The sequence below is a fragment of the Xenopus tropicalis genome, chromosome 10 (genome assembly GCF_000004195.4).
Source record: "Xenopus tropicalis strain Nigerian chromosome 10, UCB_Xtro_10.0, whole genome shotgun sequence".
NCBI lineage: Eukaryota > Metazoa > Chordata > Amphibia > Anura > Pipidae > Xenopus > Xenopus tropicalis.
The window spans coordinates 18,017,603-18,032,912 of record NC_030686.2 but is presented as its reverse complement, the minus strand read 5'-3'; the positions used below and the strand labels follow the sequence as shown (position 1 = coordinate 18,032,912).

Here is a 15,310-nt window from a genome sequence, read left to right as displayed (position 1 = left end):
CCTGTCTGTTTTTTGTGCTTCCAAAACCTGGACAGGTGGTTTTGACCATCAGACCCTCCACCCTCAGATAATTAGGAAGGGGGCAATCATTGAAGAGGCTTTGTCGTGGTTGCCCTCGATATTCAACCTAGCCCTACTCCAGCCAGTACCTACCAGTAGGGTTGCCACCTTTCTTAGAACAAAATACCAGCAACGGGGCTGTATTTAGCTCTGGTGGTGCCACCCTATGCACAGGACCTAAATACACCCACTATGAAGGGTAAGTGACGTCACTTACACCTACGTCCCATAAGTGACGTCATGGGCAGCATGCACCTGATGTCACTTCCACAGTGCAACTTAAACCTCTACCCCCCAGCGCTATCACCAGATTTCCTATGGAAATCTGTGGCAGAGGCTGGGGGCATTTATTTTTATTAAAAATGAATACATAGGCATCTGAGGGCCTTCCCCCCAAAACCTGACATCCTAGACACAGGTACTCGGGTGCCTATATATAAATATGGCCCTGACGGGCAAGGGAAAAGGGAGGGGCGGGGCAACAAGTGGCAGGGTTATGATGCAAAAAGGGGTGGGGTTATGACTTAGAAAGGACGGTGTGGCACTGATCAGGCCAAGGCATCAGGCGGTGAGTTGGGCGGGGGGAGGGAGGTGCAGGAGTAGCCAGAGCTGCCCTGGGAGCAGGGATAGGGGGCGGCCAGGGGTGGAAAAGAGATGATTACAAATTTAAAGGCAAAAAACATTATTGGTAACTTTGTAATACTGGTCCTAGACTTGGCTGGTAATTTACCGGTTAGGTTGGTGAAATACAGGCCAGGTGGTAACCCTACCTACCAATCCCACACAGCACTACAGCTGGCGGAAATCAGCATTTTGGTTTTCGTTGTTGTTTAAGCACAGGGCTCTTCTCTACCCCTGCAAGATTACGTTTACAAACAACTTTAAAACCATTGTAATTTTTTAATGAATTAGTGTATATTGGAATGTTTTTTAAAATTATATGTATTTTTATCAAGGGTTAGGGTTTTGGGTAGAGTTCCCCTTAAATGAAGGAACTGAGAAAAACAGGAAAATAATGATAAAATAATTATTTTGTGTAGGTTATAAAATAAAGATAAATAAAAGGCAGGTGGTTGCAGTCAGGTGACCTTTCCCTGGCTCACTGATATCTCCTCTGTCTGTTTGTTATCTGGTCATATGATTAGTCCTGGTGTCCCTCTGCCAAAAAAACAAAATGTGACAAGGCAGTTTTGCTCCTGATTAGTAACAGTCAGGGTCATAGAATTCGCTGGCAAGTTGGACTGACAATTTTATTTTTCAGTGCAACCAAAAGCTACGAGACAATGCGAGTTCTTGCTAATTACAATGTAACACATTTAAACAAAGCAGCGTAATGCGGATTTAAGCGGGAAGCAATTAGGCCCCAGTGCATAACAATAAGTAAGGATTGCCCCCTGGTCCATAAGTTCCCAGCCCACAAGGCCCTGTATATGGAGCCTGTTGGCACCCAATTGTGGGACATAAACTGCCTTTGTGCCAAGAAAGTGATGCCAACCCACACTTAAGTGCCTAGAATCCACATTCAGCCGCTGCAGGCTGTTAAGGAGATCAGAGCAAAATGTGCAGTGTCCCCCATGTGGTATCTGAGCACCGAACACAAGAAACCTTTGCACTCCTCTAGTGGTATGCACAAAGGATTTGCAACCCACAACAATTTGCCAGTTGCACCTGATTTTCACCACAGGGTGCATGAACTGAGCTGGAGATATTGGTAGCATATTTTACATTGCTAAACCAATCTGCAGGTAGCATTTGCTGGTCTGCTATTTAAAATCAAGCATCTGATCGCTCATTTTGCTTTCGTCACAAAGTCTCTGATTACAGGTTCTATATAATCACATTTATCAACCCTAGCTACTTAGTAGTTTCATGTGGCAGCCTCAAACTCCAACGTCCTATGCGTTTTCTTATCCCTTACCTGCCTCTCTGTGGTTATTAAGGAAAATCAACTACCCCAACATCAAAAAACAGCACCAAGGTGTTTTGTTTTGTTTTTAAGGAAAAATAAGTATTCACAGTCCTGCAAAAGGGCCTGGTAGCCTACACTGGTCCCACCCCATCCGCCCCATGGCATCTGCCCTCTTGATTTGCCCTCTGGGTTCTGCAACTGCCTCATAAAGAACATCACTACATACAGTATGTATAATCTAAACCACAAGCAAATAGAATCCACCATGCGCTCCTGCTTTGGGGTGCTTGCAACAAACTACTAAATATCCCACAAGCCTTCCCCTGTATGGTGCAGGGCAGGGACCTGCGCCAGTGCCTGTGGGAAAATAACCTGCACAATAAGATTAGAAACAAAACTTGGCAATTGTAAACTAACCTAGTATGGAAATTCAATCATATGGCAGAAGTGGCTACAACTTTTCCAAAGAGACAGCAAAACTCAGGGTAAATTCAAGCAGGTATCAGCCTGTATTTTATTCTCAGCAGGGTTTTCCACAAAACAAGGCATGTTTTAATTTTGTACACAATATAAGCAACAAACAATGTAAAGTTCATTTGTCTGAAACTAGAACAGACTGGTCCAAAGGCAGTCTGTATACAGTAGGAAATCTGTTATTGTTTAGTACCCTTAATTAATCCATGAAAATTACAGATATTTACATTCTATAGCTTTTTCACCTTACTTTGTGGCAGAGAGCTCATTCCTAACTCCACCCCTTTATTACAGTTGATTAACTTCACCACCTGCAGTGGTCTGTCAGCCACAGTGAACACAGCCCCTTCTTCACATCTACTTCACATCTGAGCATTCTTGGGGAGACATCCCTTTTCCCCCAGGGCCTTTCCAGTTACTGTGCCAATACTAACTATGGTGCAGGACAGCACTCGGCCATATGGTGGATTGTTAGATGCCAACTCTATACCATGCCTGTAAGGCGAACATGGACCTCTATACCAAATATGCCACTATGCCAGGTGCATAAATGTGTGCTATTAAACTACCCAGTGCAAACCTATCTATCTAATCTACATCTGGGAAAGGAACCAACACGTGTAATCAGAACTATATAGGAACAGATCCGACAGTATCTCACAAACATTTCCATGTACAGCACCTATAAGCCAGTCAGGGTGCATTTAGGAGCTGAGCCAGTCCCTGTGTGAAGATAACCTGCAGACTAAGATCAGTGAAAACAAAAACTTGTGCAAACAATTGTAAACTGACCCAAAGATTGAGCAATGTATGTCAGGAAGCTGACCAAATGATGGAAAATTACTCATAAAGAAGTTTAGGTCTAGGTGGAAACTGATTTGTAGCCTTAAGACAACCAAGGGGAAAAGTTAAATTGGCATTTTTAGGACCATATGGGGGGTCCCCTGTCCATGCATTGCTTGTGGTGTAAGGGTATCTGTGTGCCCTGTAATGCAACACTGAGGCAGTGTGAACTATGCGGTTTATTTTGGCAGTGTTGAAATTACAGTTATGGGGGGTACGGGGACACGTTATCAATAGTGATGAGCAAATTTTTTCGTAGGCATGGATTTGCAGCGAATTTACACATTTCACCATTGGAGAATTGTTTTGCAAAACCTCTGTGAAAATTCGCAACGGAAAAATTTGTTACGCATCAGAGTGGCGTCAAAAATGGATGCGGGCGACAAAAAAGTCCTGCGACAAATGCCTTTTTCCGGATTTCTTACCATCTTGAAACGGGACAGATTCGCTCATCACTATTTATCAAAGGTCACAGATCAAATCAACTAAGTTTGATTCAAAACAGCAGAATGGTATATGCTACCCTGTTTTCCCGAAAATAGGACATCCTCCGAAAGTAAGGCACCCCCCCGATTTTTCACCCCCCTCGGAAAATAAGGCACCCCCCGAAAATAAGACACCCACCTAGGGTGATGGAATAAATGTGTCCTGTATTCTTCTTCATGGAAAAATAAGACATCCCCTGAAAATAAGACCTAGTGCATATTTTGGAGCTTAAAAAAATATAAGACAGTGTCTTATTTTCGGGGAAACACGGTACCTGCTCATGGCTTGATGAGGGTTGCAAGAGCTCAGGTTAGAACTGCACCCATTATTACACCAGGCAAAATTGCTCTCCAGTACTCTGCCATATGGCAACACATCTGGTACCTTCAGTACAGCGCATAACCGATAACATGTCAGGCATAATTTGCACCCAAATGGATGGCATTCACTACCAGACACATATGTTTATGCCTCCAGAATGTGTTTCAAAAATTGGGGTAGGCACAGTTAAGCCGGAGAAAATAGTGCTTTTCATCCCTTTTATAAATAAGCCCACTGGGGCAAAATTGCTATTACATTATACTAATGAATAATTGGTACATGATCTACCAACCCAGGAGACTATATCCTGCAAGCGCTGAGATGTTAATAAATCTCAAATTATTCTATGCACATCGACCCCAAACATAGTTCAACCTATTTTGCAAATGCAGATGATCCACCAAAACAGTTATTTGGTCTGGAGCCCCAGAAGTTCACATTTGTGTGGAACAACATGGCTAATATCAGATCAGTGCCATTTATGAGTGGTTACTTATCTTCATGTGGGTCAGTCACTTGGGTATACAGTAGACGTTCAGGCCATTTGCGCCCAGCCTTCTTGGTGCCCAATGGCTTATTATTCTTTGGAGTTATTTCTGAAAATCATAAATAAATAAGCCATTGGACACCAAGGAGTACTGAGGCTGGCTACAAATGGCCTAAACTACTACTATATACCCAACTGACTGACCCACATGAACATAAGTGACCACTCATAAATGGTACTGATCTAATAAGCATCATTAGCCACATTGCTCCACACAAATGTGAACTTCTGGGGCTCCAGACCAACCAACTGTTTTGGTGTATCACCTGCGTTTGCAGATGAGGTTGAACCATGTTTTGGGTCGATTCGCACAGAATAAAAGAATGTTTGATCTACATTAGCAAATGTCTCAAACCTCAATGCACAGCAAGCAGCCCCTGCAGAACACATTGCATAATCAGAACATGGAATTGTATCAGCTGAACATTTGTTTAGCAATCTCCTTACATCAGATGATTTGATTGCCCAATCTGTCATGACAAATGATGCAATACTCATTCTATTGTATCATCTCTCTGCACACACACACACACACACACACATCTCTACAAATACAAGACATTCAACCAGAAAAGAAGAAAAGAATAATCAACTCTTTCTCCCAATGCTAATATTCATCCTGAAGCAGAAACAAGCAGATTCTGAGGTCCCTGCTATCATCACCTTGAAGGGTTCCACATCTGCAGCTTCTCCTTCCACTAGATTGTCAGTTATCTTACAGTTCTAGACCACTCTTAAATAAGGGATGTGGGACCCCTTATCTGCTCCAATTAAACTTCCCTACTCAAGACCGTACTCTTTCTCTTGTTATTGTCTCTTTGCATGCTCTGAAGCTCTATATCCTTTGATTAGCAATATCTCTATCCAGCAGCCAAGTCACACCCCCTGTGATGTCAGAAATGGCCTTCAGCTGCCAAAGCAGCAATAAAAAGTCAGAACTGGAGAGAAAGAAGCAAAAGAGTCCTGAGCACAGGATAAATCTGAGATCACACAGAGACAGCCAATTTAGACCGAGACAGATAGAAGCTTCAGAAGCTATCCATGGCAATAGTGAAGGGCTTTTCTACCCTTTCGCCCTGTGCCCGACGCTTCATCAGTAGAATAGCAGGTAGATCAGCTCTACATCAGCAGGCAAGAATTAGAGCTCGTCCTGCCTATGAAGAGCCAGACCCTGAGCCCAATCAAGTTGATACCTTCCACGAGCCCAGTAGTGTATCAATGGTCGACCGATCCCTAGTGCAAAGGGACATCCGACTCTTCCTGAAAGAGTGTGGTGGGAAACCCAGCGAGGCACGCCATTGGTTGGCTCAGTTCCAGGAGCTGCATTCCAACTACGAAAAGGCTTTTGCTGTAATTGAGGTAAGTCAACCAAAGAGCTAAAACATGAACAAAATGCAAATATATATATATATCTTTGCTAAGCCCCATGTTGAGACTTAAATAAAGGAAGGAAGGAGTTTTATATCTATTTAATAAAAACTACAGTTAGGAAGTGTTGTCTAGTAAGTACAGAAATGCACTGGTAGACTAATGACCATAGAACACAAGTGTTTGTGGCCAGGTGGAACTGCATTAGAAAATGTCCATCTCCACTGGCAGTCATTTTCTATTAACTTGAATAGAAATGTTGCCAAATAATTTTATGGTGAACTACCCCCTTAATAAATATTCAGTCTCTCACCTGGACCTGTGTTCTCTCTCCTAGGTGGATGAAAATGTGTTCACCTGCAAAAGGTCATTGGCCAGTGTTGCCTTTGCACTCTCTTTCCTCCAGCGGATGGACATGAAGCCACTGGTGGTACTGGGACAGCCCAGCACCTACTGTATTCGTCCCTCTTCTCAAGATGTCAAGTCCTTGTTGGTGCAAAACTGCCAGACGCTGGTAAACACCATGCATGCCAGCTCAGGCATTGCACTTCCCTTGTTCAATGGAGGATCTGTGCTTACAGCCCGAGAACAAGAGGGCAGGTAAGGCCTTCCATTTGGCACACTGTTTTTGTCTATCTTCATACTACTTGCCTGTATGTTTATCTGGAAATCTGGTACCTAGTAGCAGATTTCCAGATGCAGAGTGTAGGCAGATCCCGGGGCACAATAGGGGCACTATACACAGGTTGTAATGAGTGTGTGTAGGGGCCAGTACCATTGTTAATGGAATTTAAAAGGGAGCTCTGGCTTCCAAACAAAAATTTGTTAAAAAGCCCCACACAACAGAGAAAGCCATAGCTGCAAAAAGTTCTTCTTCTTCTCTTTCTGCATCATTTGAAATCCAGGCAGGGGAGGAGGGACCAAAACACTGAACAACTTCATAGCTTATCAACAGCATGTAGAAACTACATAATGAAAAATGCATTGCACTGTGATGTTTCTTTCCTTATTGACAAAGAAGAACTCACCAGCACCTTTCCTTATTCACATCACATATGCAGGGAATTGTGGGATTTAGAGGATGCAGGCTGAAGGCAGGCCGAGGACAATTGAATACTGTTAAGGTGGCCATACACAGGAAGATTTGCCGTTTGGCGTTAGCCGATGAGCCATTACAGTCCCTGATCGAACGACAGATCAAACCTGCCTGATCGGGATCTGCCCAATTTTAAGATAGATATTGGTTGGGTAGGCCTTTTGGGGTCTGAAGGACCAGAATCGGCAGCTGAAATCTGCCTGTGTATGGCCACCTATACATTTTATTTGAGTCAAAGTAACCAGCCAGATCAGCAGGGGAACAGGGGGCCAGGCTTGGGTAACTGTTCCATATCATATTATTACATTACAAATCATGAAAAGGCTGTGTATCAATGTATTTTGCAAAGTTGCTTAAAACTATGTTTACTTTTCAAAATGCTTAAGTTGTGTTTGGGTGGAGTTCCCCTTTAAGCTTTTGCACAAAGCACATTCATTTTTTAGTGAGTCATGTAATGGACTGATACAGAATATTTCCTCTGTCCCCAGTTATGGGTCCGTGCTGTCGGTTGATACAGAATTGCTCACCTGGTGCCTGAACTCCGGTAATATCCCCATCATATGCCCCATTGGGGAAACTCCGTCTGGCCGCTCCATCCTTTTAGATTCTTTAGACGTCACTGCCAGTATCTCTCGTGCTTTGCAGCCACTCAAGATCATCTTCTTAAACACAGTGGGGGGATTAAAGGACCTGAGTGAAAAGGTAAGGAAAGTGATTTTCTGTCTGATCTCATCCTTTAAAGCAGAGTCTGCTGTAACCTCAACCAGCATCTTTCTTACATCTGGAGAATTTATGACCAGTGTCGGACTGGGACCCCAGGGGCCCACCAGAAAACCTAAAACATGGGCCCACTCTCCAAACAATTTTTCACCCACTTCTTACTCAGTCTCTATATTTCCTAGTTTTTTATCTTTATATACTATAATCTGTTCTATTTTTCTGTATATTTAGTTGTTTTGTTCCCATAGAGAAATAGGGAATGACTAGAAATAAGGCCAAATGGCTAGAAGCAGGAGGGCCCGCTGACACCTGGGCCCACCGGGAGTTTTCCTGGTATCCCTGTGGGCTAGTCCAACACTGTTTATGGCACAACTGATCTGACAAATTTAGCACATCACCAAGGGGTGGTCAGAAAGTCCGGTGCCTAGGCCTGACCTTGCTTTTATCCACAGGTTGTTGGTCTTGTGAACTTGCCCTCAGACTTGGAACTGATGAGGAATGCAATGTGGATGAGTGAAAGGCAGAGGCAACAAGTGACTGTCATTGTGGACCTGCTAAATCGCCTGCCACATAGCTCGTCCGCTGTCATCACTTCGGCACGCACTCTGCTCTGTGAGCTTTTTAGTAACAAAGGTAAGAGACTGTGGGCAAAGAAGGTAGGCAATCTCTTGTGTTTCACTGGCGTCAACCATCATCTTACATGGTGCCAGAGCCCTTACTGGTCAGGTGGCAACGGCCTAGAGCCTAGCTAAGCTCATAGTTTCCAAATAGAATGCCAGGTCACCATGCTGCAAGCTGATGGGCAGTCAGATCACTATTTGACCCCCCAACTGCAGCTGCATGGTCGATACCACTGGTCCTTTAAATGAAGCCCACTATAAGTATTTTCTCTGCTTGATTGTAAGATAGGAAACACACACACAAAATTAGGTTAATGACTCCCTTTATACTTGTTTTCATTTGTTAGGATCCGGAACACTGTTCAAAAACGCAGAAAGATTGCTAAGATACGAATCCCTGGACGACATTAATATTGAGAAGCTGGTCTCACTGGTAAACAGATCCTTCCAGAAACCTTTGAAAGAAGACTATATAAAGAGCATGTCCTCCAGGCTGCACTCGGTCTACCTGTCTGAAGGGTGAGCACTGGGGGCAGGTCTGGACTATATAGTGGCTGCCTATGGCATCCTACAGCAGCCCCTCTAGCATTGGCCAGAACCCACAGGTTGCCAGCCTGGGCCTGACTGGGGCCTACAACAGATTCAGGGGCATATATATTTATACATTTGTACTAACATGTTCTCCAGTAATTAAATCATAGTTAAGCCTATCTTTATCTTGTGTAGCAACATTTTAGTAAGCTGAGAAGGGAAGGCCCTATCAATGTAACAAGTGACTTAGTACAAACATTCCTCTAGGTACAACGCAGCCGCCATCATTACCAAAGAACCAGTATTAGGAGGAACACCATATCTGGATAAGTTCGTGGTGAGCTCTGGCCAACAGGGGCAAGGCTCTGGACAAATGCTATGGGAGTGCGTGAAACAAGACTTGCAAACCATTTTCTGGAGATCAAGGGTCACCAACCCAGTAAATTCTTGGTAAGTGTGGGCGTGTTGCCACGTCAACTCCATATGTATTGAGGGTAGCCCTGTTGGTAACTTAGAGGGTAACAGCAGAAAGAACGTAAGTTGATCCATCAGGAGGCTAACCCAATTCTTTTAGTCAAGGTGCAGGCAAAAACATTCATCAGGTTTGTCACATACCTGCACCTTTGCTCGGGTCTCATGTTTGAGAGTATTATCAAAATTTCTCATTACATGCCAATGTATCAGTGACGGGATTTTTGATACTGGGAAGGGTGCCATATGAAAGCCAAGGCAAGTTTCATGGACCTTTTTATTAGATTTGAAAGATTGTTGATCCAACTAGGGCAGTTCCATCTTGCCTTTGAAAGAACAGTAACACCAAAAAATGAAAGTGTATAAAAACAATTAATATATTATATACTATTGCTCTGCACTGGTAAAAATTGTTTGTTTTCTTCATAAACACTACTATAGTTAGAGACAGCCATTTAAATTGAAAAAAGGAGGAAAGGCACAGGCTACTAAGCAGATAACCGATAAGTAGCATAGATTCCCATTGTATTCTACACAGTTATCTGTTATCTTATGTAACCTGTGCCTTTTCTATTTTTTTCAATTTAAATGACTGCCCCATGGCTACACAGCAGCTTATTTATATAAACTATAGTAGACTTTCTGAAGCAAACACACAACTTTTACCAGTGCAGGGCAACAGTACATTATATTTTAATTATTTTAAAACATTTTTATTTTTTAGTGTTACTGTTCCTTTAAGGTAGCCAGCAAGGCAAAGCAAGGCTGCATGTATAAGGTTGTATATTTTAGCTTTGAGGTTTGGCTAACTATGAAGTAAGGCAGTGTTTATGCGGGGTGCTGCTAAACTCCAAAGGTGTACATGTTGGGTCAAGTTTCAAAGGCCATTACACCCTCAGGTTTTCCGATAACATTGTGCTTAAGGTGGCCACACACGTGGTGATCTGACGATCTTTCGCGCGACCATCGATCCGCCACTAACCTTCAGGGCTGAAACAGGCAGATAAGGAGGTAGAAACAATAGGATTTCTACCTCCTTCCGCCTTCTATGGCGCCCGATCAAAATCTTTTAACTGGCCCGATCGGCGAGTCGACCGATATCAGCAGCTTCCTGCGATATCGGTCGACTCGGCGACTTGCCATACACGCACCGAATATCGTACGAAACGAGGTTTCGTACGATGTTATCGGTGCGTGTATGGCCAGCTTTAGAATGGTGGAATCCCTATTTTTGGGAGTTGTCCCTGCTATGCAGAGTTCTATTTGTCTGGCCACAACTAGTGACACCATAGGCAACTCTTGGGTTGTTGGGCCCTTTTTTTTATTGTAAATGGATTATAACACAATAGCAGGGCTATGAGAGGTGACAGAAAGACAGTGACCAGCAGGCCTGAAACAATGGCAGCTTATATATTAAGCTACAATTGTGATGTGACTTCATAGAAACTACAAGGAACAGGTGAAATACATATTTATATAACATATATAAACACATATCTTTCCACTAGGTACAAATAAAAGAAAAATAACTAAAATACAGAATTGACCTTTAAACCAGTGTACATGAGTTTTCTGTGTCCTATGTTTGCATGCCCTATGTCTATGTCATAAACTGAGATTTTGACCTTCAAATTAAGAGTAAGTAAAATAAGCCACTCAAGCTATGGCGTAGGTTTCCTCTTGCATCATGCCTTTCCAGGAACCCAACAAGGCAGACTGGATATTGTTACAGTCTCTTTAATATTGTTCTTGGAGATGTCTCACTGTATCAGAGAATGAGACATGATGACGTGGGATGTGACCTGTTCAGTGTACTCGTGTGGCAATACTCGGCATATTACAGAACTTGTGATTCTGCACTATGTACTGGTGCCAAGGCAGAAAGCAGTTCCAGCAATCCCACCTCCCAATTACCAGGTCAATGGCCTGAAGGGAAAACTGGCAAACAGCTGGACTGGACATAAAACCACAGATAACTGCAGTCACATATGATGGAATTCATGTTAAAAAATACTAAACATTTCAACATGCCTTTCCCCTATTCTCTCCTCCATTTCATTACACCATATGCTCCAGCTTAGTCAATGGCCACTAGGTGCCTACTTTTGAATCTAGACAGCACATTTACTAAATAAGTGCGTTTTGAGGCCATTGTAGCAATAAGCCATAGTAACCCTTACTTTTAAGATTTTTGTTTGGCCCTTAATCACCTGCTCTGCCAGGTCAAGACCGGTGACTGTGCTACCCTGGTGTGCAGGGTACCTGAGTGCGTGTTCATCAGACTTCACTTCATTTCCTGTTAACACATAGATATCTCTGCAGATTTATTTTATAATAAACCACATTTTTTTCTTCTACTGCAGGTACTTTAAGAACAGCGATGGAAGCTTTACAGACAAGCAGTGGATATTCTTTTGGAAGGGACTCTCAGACATCAGGGACTCTTATGAACTTGTAAACCATGCTAAGTGTATTCCTGATTCCTTCTGCAAGCCTCAGGTTTCATGAACACAAGCTGCCAGGTGCTGGATTCACAAATTCTGTTCCCCGGCTTCCTCATCCCTCGTTGGCCTTCACAAATTTCTACTGTTCCAAGTGAATGAGTGAAACATAACTTGGCTCTGATGGGAGCAATCAGCTTTGAGCTGTCTAAGAAGGAAGGAAATCCTGCCGCTAAAAATAATAGCTTATAGTAGACCTTACTGACTATGATATTTTATGGATACTGTCGAATAAGGATTTTTTTCCAGTGCCAGCAAGCACAGCCGTTATATCCAATCTCATATAATGCAATTATTATACAAACCAATGCTCACAGCACTATTTGAGTATTTGAGAGTTTCCCAGGCAGATTTAGTAGGCCACATAGTAGTAGTAGTTCACTAGCACTTTAGATCAGAGAGTCCTGCATTTGGTTCCTAATAGAGACTCTTGCTTTGACTCCTAATGCCACTGGACAACAAACTCAAAAAATTGTCTCCGTAATACCTAGAGCTTGGACCGTGCATATAAACCCAAGATCTTCTCTGGTAAGCAGTGGTAGCAGTGGACCTTCTCCTTTGGATAAGTCACTTTATCTTACTGAGCCTCAGGCATTACAATTAGACTATAAACTCTTGAGATATCTTAAGAATACTACACAGCACTAAACATAATTAATTGTCCTACACACCAAACAGTTAAGTTGTAGAATATTGAAGCAGCCAGGATGCAGCAGGACATCTAAGAGCACACTGAGAAAGAGAGCATTGGAATCCTGGGAGCAGATGAACTCTCCATTGCCTCCATATTGGCTGAAGGGACTTTCTGCACTTTTATTGCTTCACGAGTCATTGACTGTGTAAGTAGACATTCTTGGGCCCTATCTTTTTACGACTCCCCAAAACCATGAGGAAGATAATGTTTTGCAGTTTGAAGATGGCATCAGTAAAGAACACAATGGACCCTCTATGCGCTTGGCCTTCTACCACTATCTTTCATCATACCATCTTCAGGCCATCTGCTCCCTTTTTTTCCACTATAACTTGAATTAATGTAAATTAAGATATTTAGAATATTTGTTGTATTTAAAGTTAATTTTATTTAAAACTGTTACATTAAAATATACAAAACTGTGGTTTTACTTTATACATTAATAAAAAATCTAAAAACCAGAATATAAACTGTGTATATATCATACCTGCCAACATTGCCAAATAGGAATTTAAGCAATAGTTTTCCTACTTCACACCAGTCCTTCCTAATCATGCCCTTAGCTTCAGGGTTCGACTGGGAAAAACCCCGTGGGCCCCACCAACCCAAGCTTGCTCCCCTGCCTGGGACACCCCATCTCCCCTGAGCCTGCTCCCCTGCTTGGGCTGCGACCTCCAGGGTCCTTCTCTTGATATCTCCAAGACGTTTTTACATCCTTTCGTTTGTGGCTTTGAGCATACTCCCTTGCCCAAGTTGCCCCCGCTCCCCTGCCTTGGCCACCCTCTCTCCCCAGAGCCTGCTTCCCTGCCTGGGCTTCCCTCTGTCCCCTAATCAAGGCTCCAAACTTAAGGAGGTAAAAGGGATGCTGTGTGGAGGGGGGTGGGGGTATATGTCAGGAAGAGGGCCCTGTAGGTTGCAGCACCGGTGGGCCCCAACGCTCCAGTCCGACGTTGCTCAGCTTTCCCCCAGCAAGTTTAGCAATGGCTACAACATGGGTGGTGATGGCTTAAGGTGGCCTTACATGGGATGATTTCAGCTGCCTATTCAAGTCTTTTAGATGGATTTGGCAGCTTATATGCCCCTGTACGGGCCTGCCTAACCGAAAAAAAAATTGTCCAGATCTCAATTGGGCAGATTTGATTTTCCGTCGGATCAGGGACCGCATCAGCTCATTGGTGTGGTCCTTGATCCAATGGCGCCTATGCCCATCGTCTATCCCCAACTCCCATTGATTTCTACATGAACTTGCAAGCTTTTAGATGCCAAAGTTTTAGAATCTAGTTTTTTGCACATAATAAATATTGAACATTTGAGTTTTTGAACCATAATTCGAATATTGGGTGTTTTAGCTTAATTATGAATTGTGGAAAAATTTGTATTCAAACATTGATTAATCACCCCCTAATTGAATGCATGAGAATATATTTTAATAAGGTGGTATCAGTGTTAGGCTTATTGTTTCCCCCCAGCCTCACCCTTGGGAACCCCTGGTGCGAGCTCCCTTTCAGGTGCAGGCAGCCTCTGGGTCATGACCAGGCCCGGATTTGTGGAGAGGCCCCAAAGGCCCGGGCCTAGGGCGGCAGAAATGTAGGGGCAGCATACCGCCGCCCCGCCGCAATGCAATTTTTAAAGTTTTTCTCAATACGGAGCAGTGGGAACTTCTCCCCACTGCTCCGTATGGGGCTTTAAATGTATGCGCATGCGCACTCGCGGGCGTGCAGGGGGGGCGGGGTAGGGAGACGAGCGGTTGGTCGCTCATTCGCGCATGCGCATTGGGGGGGCGCGGGCCGTTCAACGGGGTGGCCTAGGGGCGCGCCGAAAACAAATCCGGCCCTGGTCCGGGTTTCCACACGGACAAAAGGAGCAGTCACTGGGTGCCCATGCCAGCGTTCTCACAGTTGCTTGCAGATTGTAGCTGACCTGAGCTTAATGTGGCTAGCATGGCACAATAGTTAGCAGCCAAGCGATTTTGTCATCATTTTTATGGTGTACTTTTTATTTCTAAATTACACTGTTTATATAGCAAATAATTTACTCTACAATTTAAAATGTTATCCTTGAACCAACAAATGTATTAAATTGTAATATTGGTGTGTAGGCAGAAGGAGTCAGGCTACACATTAGAACCACTTTCATGTAACCTATTGTTTCTCCTACTCCCATGTAACTGGAGGAGTCCCAAGCCGGACTTGGATTTCTTACTCTTGAGTGCTATTCTTATATAAGTTTTTCAGAGCACAGGTCACATGGCTGTAGCACCATTGAAAATGAAGAATATGGCTAGCCCCATGTGAAATGTTAAAATTAAACATAAAAAAAATCTGCAGGATTCTGCTGGAGAAGCTCTGTTAACTGATGTGTTTTGGGAAAAAAAACATGTTTTCCCATGTACATGTAACAAAAAAACAAGGAAACAATGAAATATATGAGGCCCTCAAAAGTGTACTGCAAGCAAATTGTATGTAGGAGAGGTGTGACAATTCATATTCCATCAAGCTCATGGCCAGGTATAAGAATTGTGGGAAAGCCCAATATTTTGGCCCCAGGAAGGAAGCTCAGTGTGGGAAGAGTTTGGGCAGAGCTTCATTGGTAAAGACACTCACAGCGCTAATGTATAAAGGGCATCAGGATGTGACAACAATGTAGGACATAAGCATACAAAACTCTTCATC

General features: G+C 43.3%; 1 protein-coding gene across 1 annotated transcript; it reads left to right on the top strand.

The window, feature by feature from the left end:
• Nucleotides 1-5,525: 5,525 nt before the first annotated feature.
• nags (N-acetylglutamate synthase) lies at nt 5,526-13,807 on the top strand. Its single transcript, XM_002935546.5, has 7 exons — nt 5,526-5,999; nt 6,346-6,608; nt 7,593-7,806; nt 8,277-8,457; nt 8,792-8,963; nt 9,243-9,425; nt 11,810-13,807. The coding sequence occupies exons 1-7, from the start codon at nt 5,682-5,684 to the stop codon at nt 11,952-11,954; spliced, it is 1,476 nt and encodes a 491-aa protein (XP_002935592.1). The 5' UTR covers nt 5,526-5,681; the 3' UTR covers nt 11,955-13,807.
• Nucleotides 13,808-15,310: the final 1,503 nt, after the last annotated feature.